The following is a 13249-nucleotide window of genomic DNA, read 5'->3' on the forward strand; positions in this document are numbered from 1 at the left end:
CAGGAGAGAATGGTCAGCATGAAGCAGCTCGTGTTCCTCGTGTTTCTCTCTTTTCCTCTGCAGCCATGTGCCGGAGAAGGTGAGTGTCGTCTTATTTATTTCATTTTTAACCACAGGTTTGTTTAAACGTTTAGCTCAGGAAATGAATCAAAGGAGATGTTTACAGAGAAAGGAGTCAGGTTTTCCCTGCGTGTTGAAGCCGAGGTGACAGGCGAGCTGTGTCTTTTCATTTCACTTAAACACAGTGAGTTTGTTAAACTGCTTCTGTAAAACTAAATCTGTCATATTTAATGTGATTTAACAATCTGCGGCGTAGGAAGCACATATTCCTCTTTGCTGACTAAGACCTGGCTGGTTTCCAGGAGTGTTTTTGTAGACAGATTTGATAATGTGGAGGCTTCACTCGCTCACCTTATCAGATTTAGATTTAGACGAGGTAATCATGTTTATTTATAGATGATTTGGCTTGAGGATGAATTCTTTACATTATTATCTGGCTGCAAACTTCAGGGTGGTTATTCAAAGACTGGAGGTTTGTCGCGAGTGTGTAGTAAGCCTTCTGTGAAAATAAACACTTTACACCATAGAGTACAATACATGGAAACATTTTTTAAACAGGAAACAGATCAGAGATATGGCGAGGGTAGTCAGGTGGAGATTTTCACCTCTAACTGACTGTTTATTAACCTTGAGAGTAGCATGAAATCTCTGTTTGTTATTTTTGTTCTTAGTGATTTCTCGTCAGTTTGCTCAAACATCCTTGTTCCATTATCACAGACTGATGTAATCAAACCTCACCTGTCCATCAGGTGTCTCTTGATACCAGCTGATCAGTGGTCAGTTTTCTGCAGTGTTACGTGCTGAGTAAACATCAGCAAACTCTGCTTCTGACCAAGGACTATGTCCTCCATTAGGGGGCGATATGGGGAAAACATATCAGGATGTTTTTATGGCAGGATCAGGATTTATCTGGATTTGTTTTCAAGACAAACAGACAACATATTTAGCCCCAAATATTAATTTTTTGTGCTCATTTTTTTTCCTTTATAGCACCATTTTATAACTCCAACTTTATAACTTGGGGGTCTGCGGGATGATTACAAAACGGTCGTGAAAGTGTCTTTTATCACTAAAAAAAAAAAAAAATAACGTTACTTTTGCTCGGCTCGAAGTGAGGTCTCCACAAAAACTGCTCCCCCTGGTGGCTGGCTGCAGTATAGGTTTAAAAATATGTCTCCCCAGTCATTCCAGATGGGCTGTGGTCAAACTTTAAAAAATCAACACACCTCGTAGAAATGTTTCTCACGTCTGATTGTTGTGGTGATTTAAAGATATTATTTGGCTGCCTTGTATTCAAGTCCTCTTTTTTTCTGAAAAGTTTTGTTTTCATTGGTTATTAGAGGTTAAAAATGAGGCTTTACGTCACGTTTAACAATGATTGACAGCTGACATTCTTGTGTATTTTTTTCAGGGAATATTAAATTTGTCAGGAGGTAGAGTCAAGAAGTGATAAGCTCTTGAAAAAAAAAAAAAATATATATATATATATATATATATGTATATATATATATATATATATATATTATATATATATATATATATATATATATTTTTTTTAAAGACCCCTCTTCTTTTGTTATTATCCAAATATACACTGGTGGTCAAAAGTTTTAGAGCAACCCAACTTTTACAGTTTTTTTTTTTTAATTTGAAATTCAAACAGCCCAATGAATACTTTATAATGGTACAAAAGTAGGCAGTGAACTGCCAGAGGTCAAGAAATAAGGTGAGGTTACCAAAAGCTGAAAAATAGTTATGGTTATACAGAAAGGCCCTGTTACAAGCTGTTTTTCCGTAATGTGGATTGATCAAGCCTTAAAAGTTGGTGTTACCAATTCCAACAAGTGCCCCAAGTTTTCTTGATGCCTTCCAACATCTCTGTGTGGATAAATGTAGAGCTGAACACACCATGGGACCAGACCCTCATGGAGAGCATTACTGAACAGTGTTGTTCAGCAGAAAGTCACAACGTTCCAAAAATGAGCAGGAAAGGGGGACTTATAAAGAAAGAGAGACAGACCTATTTGTGTAAATGTTCTGATGATCTTTCCTCAAGAGAAATGTGGTCAAGAAAAGTCAAGGTGAGCTTAGTGGGACGAGTTTCCCACAGCATCCAAAGACACCAACAAACTGGGACTGGAAACTCTGACAGGACGAGGTCTGGCAGAGCCAAAGCCACCCTGAATCAGAAGACCAGTTTCTGAGAGTCAGCAGCTTTAAGCTTCACAGATTCAAAGAGATGGTTGTAAGCGGTCTCAGTTTACTGTGAAGAGAAGACTTTAAGATGCAGCTTTGACAAGTCAGGCTGCAGAAAGAAAGACATCACTAAGACAGAGTCAGATGAAGAAGAAGTTTGACTGGACCATCAATCACCACCAATGGATGACTGAAGATGGTGCTTTGGACTGATGAATCAAAGTTAAAATTCTATGATTTATTTAATCTTTAGTTATTTGTTCTCTGCTTTCATTTCAGAGTAAAACGAGACAATAAACTGCATTATTTTTTATTAAAAACTGGGAAAAGTATGGGGTGTTCTAAAACTTTTGACCAGCGGTGTACAACTCACTCTTAAAACTTCCCTTTATTGAGTTTAATTTTCAGTCTTGAGTCCTCGAATGGGCTTTTTTAACTCCCACTTTTTCACATCCTGATTAATTCATTCATTTAAAGGCGTCAGCTGTAAGACGTGATGAGTTTCTGCAGAATTTACAGAGCTTTAGCTTTAGACAATTAGCCCATGTACAGCCCAGTGTAGTTTGGTGAGATGTTACTGGATATACTTGTGAGTTTTGTTTGTGATTCTGACAGAAAATGTGAACGTGACATAGTGTCATGGTTAATACACTGTAAAAAGAAAGCTGGAGGTTACATGCTGGTAACAACAAACAGTGATAAAGTCACACTAGCTTAGATAGAATCAGACTTTCCCATGAAGTGAGACACAAACAATGAAGCTGTTTGTGTCTGAAGTTGACTCTGAGCACGCTGTACCCATGTTTGGTTGGCTGACATAAGAAGCTTGCTCTGCAGAAAGTCTCACACAGAGGAAGAGCTGCTCAGAGGTCAGAAGTGGGGAGAAGTGACCTGAGAAGAATGGTTTCTTTCTTATAATGTTTATTTCAACCACAGTTCTTAAAATCCTGCAGCTGCTGAGGCCTGTAGATTGGAAAGGGGAAATGTCAAAGTGTAAAGTCAGATAAGAAATCCTGGTAACAAGAGTCAGATACGAAGAAAGAAAGGTCGAAGGGATCACAGTTTGTTGTGAGTATGACTCAAAATAAAACATTCAGGGAATCCAGTCAGACAGCTCTTGGCAGAACTCCCGGACTCTTTTATTATCTCCAACATCTCTCTGAGACGGTGACAGCAACAGTCACGCTCCTTGTGTTTGATCAATATGAGTGTGTGGATAAGTTCATGTAGTGGTGTGGTCAGAGAGACCTCAGCTAACTGATATCCTTGCTATTTTGAGCTCTTCACAGCAGAGTTATAAGTTTAACTATCTGTATAATGGGAGGACGAGGAGACAAATCAAATGTCTCCCTGACCTTAATCCGTACGGTTCAACCAAAGGCCTGGAGATATGAGCAGCAATTTAAATTTACAGGACAGGAGAAGTTATTTCTTCTGAAAGGCTCTCAGTGTAAACGTTGTCTGATCTTTACTCTGAGAAAACATGACTCACTGTCTTTACACTGTAGCGCCTCCTTAGGTTAATTTGTTTTTACTCACATTCTTCCTCTCCTATGTTGGTAGTCCTCTCTTTTACAGCCTCATTATATTTTCATATACAGTGGGGAAAATAAGTATTGAACGCGTCAACTTTTTTCTCATCACATTTATTTCCAAAGATACAATTCAAACAAAATTTCTACCAGACATTGGTGTTCAGGTCTATAGATAATAATTATGTGGAATTAAGTACGATAACACAGGAAAAAAGGATTGAACACGCTAACTGAGACTCATCTGAAGCCTTTGTTTGCAATGACAGCTTCCAGAAGCTTCTTGTATGTTTGAACTAATGGCCCACACTGCTCAGGTGAGATTTTGGCCCATTCCTCTGCACAGATTGTCTTTAAATCTGGAATATTCTTTGGTGCCCTCTGGTGAACCCTTTTCTTTTCTTCTGTGAAATGTTCAGTTGGATTGAAGTCAGGTGATTGACTAGGCCATTCTAACAGATTGATTTTCTTTTTTTGAAACCATTTGAGAGTCAACTTTGCCGTGTGCTTTGGATGGTTGTCCTGCTGGAAGGTCCAGCCACGTCTCATCTTCATCATCCTGGTGGATGGCAGCAGATTCAAATCAAGAATTTCCCCATACATGGCTCCATTCATTGCTCCGTCAGTTATATGAAGTTTGCCAACACCATGAGATGAGAAACAACCCCATGCCATGATGCTTCCACCTCCAAACTTCACTGTTGGTGTAGTGTTTTTTGGCTGATGTGCAGAGCCATTTCTCCTCCAAACATGGTATGTAGTATGACAGCCCAAAAGTTCAGTTTTGGTCTCATCTGACCAGACAACATTCTCCCAGTATTCTACAGGCTTGTCAAGATGCTGTTTAGCAAACTTTAAACCAGCTTCAACATGCCTTTTCTTGAGGAATGGAGTCTTGCGGGCTGAGCGTCCATAGAGGCCATGGCGGTGGAGTGCATTGCCTATTGTTTTCTCTGTAACAATTGCACCTGCTGCCTCCAAGTCTTTCTGGAGCACTTTCAGGGGGGTCCTTGGCTGGTTGAGTTCTCTTCTGACTATCTTTCTGACTCCCTGGTCAGAAATCTTCAAGGAGCTCCTGTGCATGGCCTGTTGATGGTAAGGTGGTGCTTCTTCCACTTGTGAATAATGGCCCCAACGGTGCTGACTGGAATATTCAGGTGCTTTGATATAAGTCTGTAACCAGTTCCATTCTGATGCTGAGCAACAATCAGGTTGTGAATGTCTTCAGAGAGCTCTTTGCCTTTACCCATCATGAGGTGTGTGCTATTTAACTGCTTGGTGAAAAAACAACCTTTTTTTTTTATTTCTTTTCACGTGTGGATTATTTGAGTTAATACCAATGTCTGGTAGAAATTTTGTTTGAATTGCAGCTTTGGAAATAAATGTGATGAGAAAAAAGTTGACGCATTCAATACTTATTTTCTTCACTGTACAATGTAAATGATGCAAATTAGTCAATGATGCCATTTAGAGACTTTAACGGCAGCCAGTAGGGAATTTTAATGCCGAGGAGAACATAAATGAAGAGATGCAAAAAAGTATTTTAAAGATTGATAGAAATAAGGTGAGCATGTGTCGCCAAAATATGAGTTGTCTTTATTATTCCTCTGGGCTGGTTTATAAACTCAGAATAAATCCCGTTCTCAGAATTGAATGAAAAGTCCTTTGAGTCTTTGAAAACAGTCGTCATTTTCTCTGGACTTTAACAGACATTTCTTCTTCTGTGTTGCAGGTGAAAACAAACTGGACTGTAATTTCAACGAAAGCTGCACCCTACTGTGCAGGTTCAAGACTGGAGAACATTTACTCATCCGCTGGAAAGTCAACGAAACAAAGGAGGTGATTTTTTATCACAATGATAAAGTGGACTTTAAAAATCAGGCCGAGCACTTCAGAGGGAGAGCATCAGGGTTGGAGGAGAAAGATCTCTCCAATGGAGACGCCTTGCTCCGACTGGCTCTGCTGAAGGTTCAGGATGAGGGCAGATACACGTGCTACATCAGCGTTTCAACAATGAGTGCGCAAACCTGCAATGTGGAGCTGAGAGTGAACGGTAAGGGAAAGACACCAGAAAATTCAGAATATTACAGGTCAAAAATATATTTGTCTTCGTTTTTTCTCAGCTTTCCCAGGTAGAGTCAACATGCAGCGAGAAGGAAACAAGATCAGCTGCAGCGCTGAAGGAATCCACCCCCGGCCTGATCTCACCTGGTCCTCCCCCCCTTCATCCACCTTAAACTCTACTGAAGAGCCCAGAGTCCTGCAGACTGAGCAGCAGCTTTACAGCATCAGCTCTGTGATGGAGCTGGTAGATGAGAGCGTGGACTATAGCTGCACCGTCAGCACTCGCAAAAACAAGAGGAAAGCCACGTTGCTCAGACCAAGTAAGAAACACAAACTGATGCTAAAGTCGAGGCCATGACCTTTCAAATGTTTCTCTGTCAACATTTACACCAACGTTTTGTCTTTTAGCTTCACTCAACGGTTCCAGCACTGAAACAAAAATCCTCTGCAATCAAAACACCCCACACGCCCCACAAACTGGACTCACCTGGAGATTCAACCACAGTCAGATCATCCTGAGACAGACAACAGCTGGCGCCCCCCGTGAGTACTCTGGGAAATGGAAGGAGCACGTGAAGACTACGTCTGAAACAAGGGATCTCATTTTGGAGAACCTGTCCTCGGATCATGACGGAGTGTACACCTGTGAGCTCAGCACGGCCGAGGAGGATTACATCACAAACACAGAGCTGAAGGTTATAACAGGTGAGATCAAGATGAGGTCAGAGGTTTGTCCTAACACTTCAGAAAACTAACCACTCATCATCTGGTATCAAGAGACAGTTGAGGGACAGGTGAGGTTTGATTCCTTACGACCAAGCCTTTGCCTAATCGTCTTTACTTGTACAGTGTGTCTGAGTGCTCTGAAAAGTTGCAGCTATTCTCAGTATCACAGTAAACTGTCGATTGTAGTTGATCAGTGAACTCGCTCAGCATTGGCTTTTCCTAGCTTAGCCTAGCTTAGCCTAGCCACTGTCTAGGGCTGTTTTCCAAACCGCCTACTACGCTAGCAGCGCCTACTGTTTTGGCGGAAATTCAGTCTGTAGTAGTCAGTATGTGAAAACTTGCAAAATCTGCAGTATCCTAAAAATCCCTGGATGCCCTACTGATCCAGGAAAATTTCCAAGGCTGTTTTCCAAACCGCCTACTACATACTACATGTAAATGTAGCATGTAGTCGGCACTACATAATGCCTACTGCTTTTGCTTGTAGTCTGACAGTTTTGTTGGGTCTGTTTTGTAGTATACTACTCTGGTTTCCAGTCTTGAAGGTGGAGCTAGATGATGTTGGGTTTTTTTTTGCCTTTAATATAAATATACAAAACATCTATGGGCATTTTAGTTATGTTGTTGATAATATCACACAGAATCAACATTCTTGATTTATAATCTTACACTAAAAGATATATCGTTTACTGAAAATAAATCTATTAATAATCTATAGGAATTTTTCTTTTTTCACGGCTGATGTAAAAACACTTCTATATAACCCACCCATGGTTTAAAAAACGTGAATTAGTGATTTATTTGGGCTTTAATGAATTAGTAGAAGTAAACACCTCTTTTACGACTGGAAGTGACAAGATTTACGGGTGTTTCTGCGCATCACTTCACTTCTATTTCATGGATCGTCTAACATTAGTGTTGTTGTATTGTAGTTGTAATGCTGATTAATTCCAGTGGATGGTGGTATTTCACCAAAACCTACCACCGCATAGACAAACAGCATTAGCGCCGTGCATTGTGGGAAAAAGTATGCCAGGTAGTCTGGTCTGTTGCATACTGAGAAATTTTCCTGGATCAGTAGGACATCAGAGGATTTTTAGGATACTGGAGATTTTGCAAGTTTTCGCATACTGACAACTACAGACTGAATTTCAGCCAAAATAGTCAGCACTACTAGTGTAGTATGCGGTTTGGAAAACAGCCTCAGTATGTAAAAGAGGTGTTTACTTCTACAAATTCATTAAAGTCCATATAAACCACTAATTCACATTTTTAAAGCCATACATGGATGATATAGAAGTGTTTTTTTTACACTTTTTTCAGTAAATGATATAACTTTTGGTGTAAGATTAGAAATCAAGTATGGTGATTCTGTGTGATATGATTAACAAAATAACTAAAATGCTGAGATCTGCCCATAGATTGTTTTGTACATTTATACTGAAGGCAAAAAAACAAAAAAAAACATAATAGGTAGGTCCGCCTTCCAAGACTGGAAACCAGAGTAATATACTACAAAACAGACCCAACAGAACAGTCATACTAGATATTACAAGCAAAAGCAGGTAGTATGCAGAGCCTACTACATACTACATTCACATGTAGTATGTGGTAGGCAGTTTGGAAAACAGCCTCTCTGAACTGAATGCAGAACATTATTCCTCTTTGACTGCAAACAACTAAGATGCTTACTGCCACCTGCTGGACACATGCATCTACCATTAAATCGAATCAATTTAACTTTATTTTCATTCAGTTAGAACTGCAGAATAAAGTGCCTGTCAAGACATGTTAAAGTATTCAAAGCAGGTCAAGGTCAAAACAAACAGTCTGGTAAAGACATGCCTTTTTACAGCAGCTCCTGGCTCTAGAAAACAGAACATACCAGTCTTAGACGAGTGGCATACCACTGATGGAACTGGCATTATATTATATTATATTATATTATATTATATTATATTATATTATATTATATTATATTATATTATATTATATTATATTATATATTGCATAATATAATATAATATAATATAATATAATATTATATTATATTAAATTATATCATATTATATTATATTATTTTATATTATATTATATATTGCATTATATAATATAATATAATATTATATTATATTATATTATATTATATTATATTATATTATATTATATTATTTTATTTTATATAAGGAACTGGCACACCAGTTTTCAAAATAGAATATGCTGCTAGGGAACCAGCATATTCCAATCAGTCGCCAGATACGACTTTTCCCCTTCTGTGCTGCTGGGAGTTTTTGACCACACTTTCCACTAAGCCCAAGCCGTTCAGTTTGCATGGCACAGTGTTTTCACTGACTAATCCTGGGACAGATCCCCAAATAACCAAGACGAGCCATCCCACTTTTTGTGACCCTTCCGTTGGGGTGCCAGACTAAACCAATCTGATCCAGGAAAGTGGAGCTACAACACTGCAGACCGTTGATTGGTTGAGAGAATCTTCACTTCCTGTGTGACAGTGGCTGCTGTTTTTCTCCTGGCAGCACACAGTCTTCTTTAAACAAAGCTTGATTGTTCTTTGTATCAAAGAGCCACATGCCAATCACAGAGAAAATGAATTCCTGGCTGTCTTCCATCTGTGTCATGTTTTTCTTCTTTGTTGGATTTATTACATGCAGCCTACCACAAGGGGGCACAGTTGGTTGAAGAAACGCGAATAGGACCAGGCTTAACTGAGCCTGCTTGGTGGAAACAAGGCTTTAGTGACGAGATATCCTGCCACATGTGATGTTATGGAGATGAAAGAAGGATGTTTTGGTGTGATGCTAACGTTTCTGACTGAGAGATTTCAGTTCATCCAGTGTGTTTGATCAGTGGTGAAAGGATGATTTGGAAATCTAGATCTGGGTATTGTCAGCAGAGACATGAAAGTATGACTTTTAAGGTTAGTTTTGTGATTTGTTTATTGAAGGGTGCTACCTTTAACTCACAGACTGTTTTCTCTTTTCAGACTCTTCACATAAAACTGGGGCAATCGTGGGTGGGGTGCTGGCAGCTTTAGTTCTGCTCATACCAGGGAGTGTTGGAGCATTTTACCTTTGGAGGTACTATAAACAAAGAGACAATGACCAACAAGCTCCAAACAAGTAAGTTTCCAAATTCACTATCAGCTCTGAACATGAAGGAACATACTGATGATGATTTGTGTTTGAAAAAAAAAGATTTTAGGGGAAAATAAAAGTTTCTGTTTTCTCATAAACTGTAATAAATTTTTCTGTTTCCGTTCTTTTTTAGCGGGCCGTATTAAGCTGGAGTTGTGCAATGACCAGGCACAGCAGGAACCAGAAAAGGGTGTAGACGCTGTGTGCTGTGCCAAGTATCGGCCTGGGAATGGTACAGGGGAGACCCAGAGGATCTATTCAACTAGCCTTAAAATCTAGACTGAAATCCTCTCCCTGCTGGAACATCTTGAAGTTTTATTGATTAACCCTAACCTCACATCTCTCCGTTAAGATCAGGGCTTGACATTAACACCGGCTGACCGGCCAAATGCCGGTGGATTTCGGCAGTGGCTGGTAACACCGCCGCTCCCATTAGCCACTTTGGCGGGTTGAATTTTATGTACACACGTTTAATTGTAGTTTTCTCAAACGGCATCTGAAATAATAAACCAACTGCAATATAAGACCACGACACTACAACTCCCATGAGCACTGCCTGCATAAAGCGTTTGCTCATCATTGGTCCATTCGTGGAGCCTTTGCGACGTCACTGCTGACAGGGGTCAGGTCAAACTCGGGTGAAAAGATTTAGCCACGACACCCCGACAGTGTCTCTTGCTGAGTTTTTATCAGTTCAATTAATCCCCTTTACCATTTTATTATAAGAAATAACAAACTGCTATTTTAATTACTATGTCTTAATAGACTGCATATTTTCATATGAAAGGAGAAAAATGTTACACACAACTTTATCAGAGCTGAATACCTGATTAAGGACCTGTGGATTTTAACATTGATGTAGTCTTGTTTTGAGTGTGCATAGGGGTCATTTACAGTTAAAGAGGTTGTAAATCTTTTTTAAGTAAACTTTAACATGTCATCATTGGCTTTAATCATATTGAACATAATTATCCAACAACAAATTTTGGCCAGTGAAAATACTGAGTGGTTAGTAACTCAGGGATACCACTAGCCACAGTGGCTGGTGAGCAAAAAAGTTAATGTCAAGCCCTGGTTAAGATGAAGCCATGCTGTGACGGTCTGGACTGAGCCTGTGTGGAAGGAATAAGGAAAACAGTCCAAAGAGACCACATGAATGTTGAGGTGGGGATGAAACAGATCTTTAGTTTACACGAGTGGAGACGACCCTTTCTGAGAGGGACTGAAGGATGAGCTTATGCACGACAACTCCTGCACTGAAAACGTAAACCTGAAGGAGGGAGCTGTACCGAGGCAGAGACGAAGCTTCTGTCTTCACTCAGCACTGAGGCTGTCTTTGGACATCCTTTAAAAGCCCTTACAGTATTCATGCAGGATTTTGGGGACTTGTTCCTGCTGGCTGGAACCTGGCTGCTCAAAAGGTCATTCTGTGGAAGAATGATCAGATCAGCTGAAGTATCCCAGCTGACTTTTGTCAGATGATGAAATACAGTTGTGTTTATCTAAAATGTGTTCACTGAGAGGAATGTGTTTTCTTAACAGTTCAGAAACTGCTCGGTGAATGGGGTCACTTCAGGGGTGCCCACACTCTGTGACAGTTCATTTAACACTCGCAACTTGGGCTGCATTTCACCACAGGAACTATTCACAGAGATATGCGTCTCTGTCAGCTCCCGGTGTTCCAGTTTAAAGAGTGACCCTGTCAACTGGAGACCTTCAGCTGTGTGGAACGTGTCAGTCAATATCCAGTTTACAACTGCTGTTCAAATGCTGCTTATTTTATGTGTCATAATCTCCTAATTAGATCAGTATCTAAAGGATGCATCCTGCTGAAAGTCATTGATAGAGATTGTTCTATTGATCTAGAGCTTGGCTGTTTTCCAAACCGTAATGTTATAGTTGCCAAATTAGTTATGTTGTTAATATTTGATTTTTAATCTCACATCACAATTTATATCGTGCTGAAAATAAATCTGGAAGGGACTGACTTTTTATCTTTACAGCTGATAGACAAACCAGTTCTATAGAGGGATTAGTTGTTTATCAACGAGGCCGGATGCGCGCACAAGTCAACAGTGTAGTGCAGAAGCACTGCAGAGTAAAAACGTTTGTCAACTGACGTGGAGGAGTTAACCACCAAAAAACACATTTTTAAACCAAATATCAATACTTATATCAGGGGTCTGCAACTTATACTTTAAAAGGAGTAATTTTGCTTCCGCTCGCCTGGATTAAAGTCATTCAGGAGCCACAAAATCTACTTTATCTTCACAATCAAGACAAAAATATATTAAAAAATTAATAACAATTCTACACATAGTAAAAATCTAGTGGATTATTGTTGCAATGCAAAGTTTTTTTGTGACCATGAAACTGTACATGTGATGTCTTAGTTCTTTTGTTCTCAATAATAATTAATAATTAATCATTTTATTATTGGTATAGCACTTTTTAACACAAAGTTTACAAAATGCTTTACAAGCATTCAGCACAAAATAAAACAGAAACAAACAATGAGCACAATAAAATAAAAACAAAAAGCACAGTTTAAAATAAGACTTACAGTGAGAGAAAGTGTAAAAGGACATGGGGTGAAAAGGTCCTTTCCATAAATTAAAGTACTTAATAGAAACCCAGACAACACAAGAACCATGCAGCCTAAAAAGAGACCATGAGGACCAAACATAAAAAACATAAAATCAGCAAGAATAGGAAACGCAGTTAAATAAAAATAAATAAATAAATAAATAAATAAAAATAAAAAAAAAATAGAAAAATAAATTTGCAAATACTTTTAACAACTAAAAAAATATTATGAATTTCATAAATTTGCAAAATTTACATAATTTCAGTAAGTTGCAAAATCCCCCCCCCCCCCCAAAAAAAAAGAAAAGAAATGTAAATAATGTGACAAATTTGCAAAAAGTGCAATAATGTTGAAATTTAAATTTAAAAATGGCTAACTGTAAAACATTTGCCAAAAAATGTGAACTGCAAATTTGCTACATTTGAAAATTAAAAAAAAAAAATTCAAAAATTTGCAAACTTAAAAAAAATGGATTTCTGTTCTATATTTGCAAAAATTTCAAAAAAATGAAATTAAAAAAAATCCAAATATCTCAAAAACAATTTGAAAGCTTGTTTTGACAGATGTGATTCATATTTTAATGACAAAATGTTTACACATGATTTAATTTAGTGTCAGTGTCTTTAATAATCTGTAAGAAAAATAAGAATTATTCATTTTAATAATATTTTTTTAAAGCTACGAGGAGCCTTTGCACATAAGGCTCCAGAGCCGCAGGTTGGAGACCCTTGACTTGTACAGATGGTAAATGGCTCCCAGGTTTATGAAATAGCAGTGAGTGCACAGATATTTGGTGGACAGACGTTTTTAACCGAGAAATCCGGCGTGTACCCAGAGAGCAATTAAAACACACAACTGTCACTCGATGCTCATGACTGCATTATCCGTGGACACTAACCAGACTGTGACAGACCAAGACGTAAACCTGT

The 13249-nt window shown here is 38.6% G+C and overlaps 1 protein-coding gene across 1 annotated transcript; it reads left to right on the forward strand.

Moving 5' to 3' along the window:
- Positions 1-11149, forward strand: LOC141807600 (uncharacterized). Its single transcript, XM_074693724.1, has 6 exons — positions 1-79; positions 5521-5841; positions 5912-6172; positions 6261-6557; positions 9583-9718; positions 9867-11149. The coding sequence occupies exons 1-6, from the start codon at positions 10-12 to the stop codon at positions 9877-9879; spliced, it is 1098 nt and encodes a 365-aa protein (XP_074549825.1). The 5' UTR covers positions 1-9; the 3' UTR covers positions 9880-11149.
- Positions 11150-13249: the final 2100 nt, after the last annotated feature.

The sequence above is a fragment of the Halichoeres trimaculatus genome, unplaced genomic scaffold, assembly GCF_033239565.1.
Source record: "Halichoeres trimaculatus isolate MK-OKI-2021-1 unplaced genomic scaffold, fHalTri1.1 fHalTri1_scaffold_18, whole genome shotgun sequence".
In the NCBI taxonomy this organism is placed as follows: Eukaryota; Metazoa; Chordata; class Actinopteri; order Labriformes; family Labridae; genus Halichoeres; species Halichoeres trimaculatus.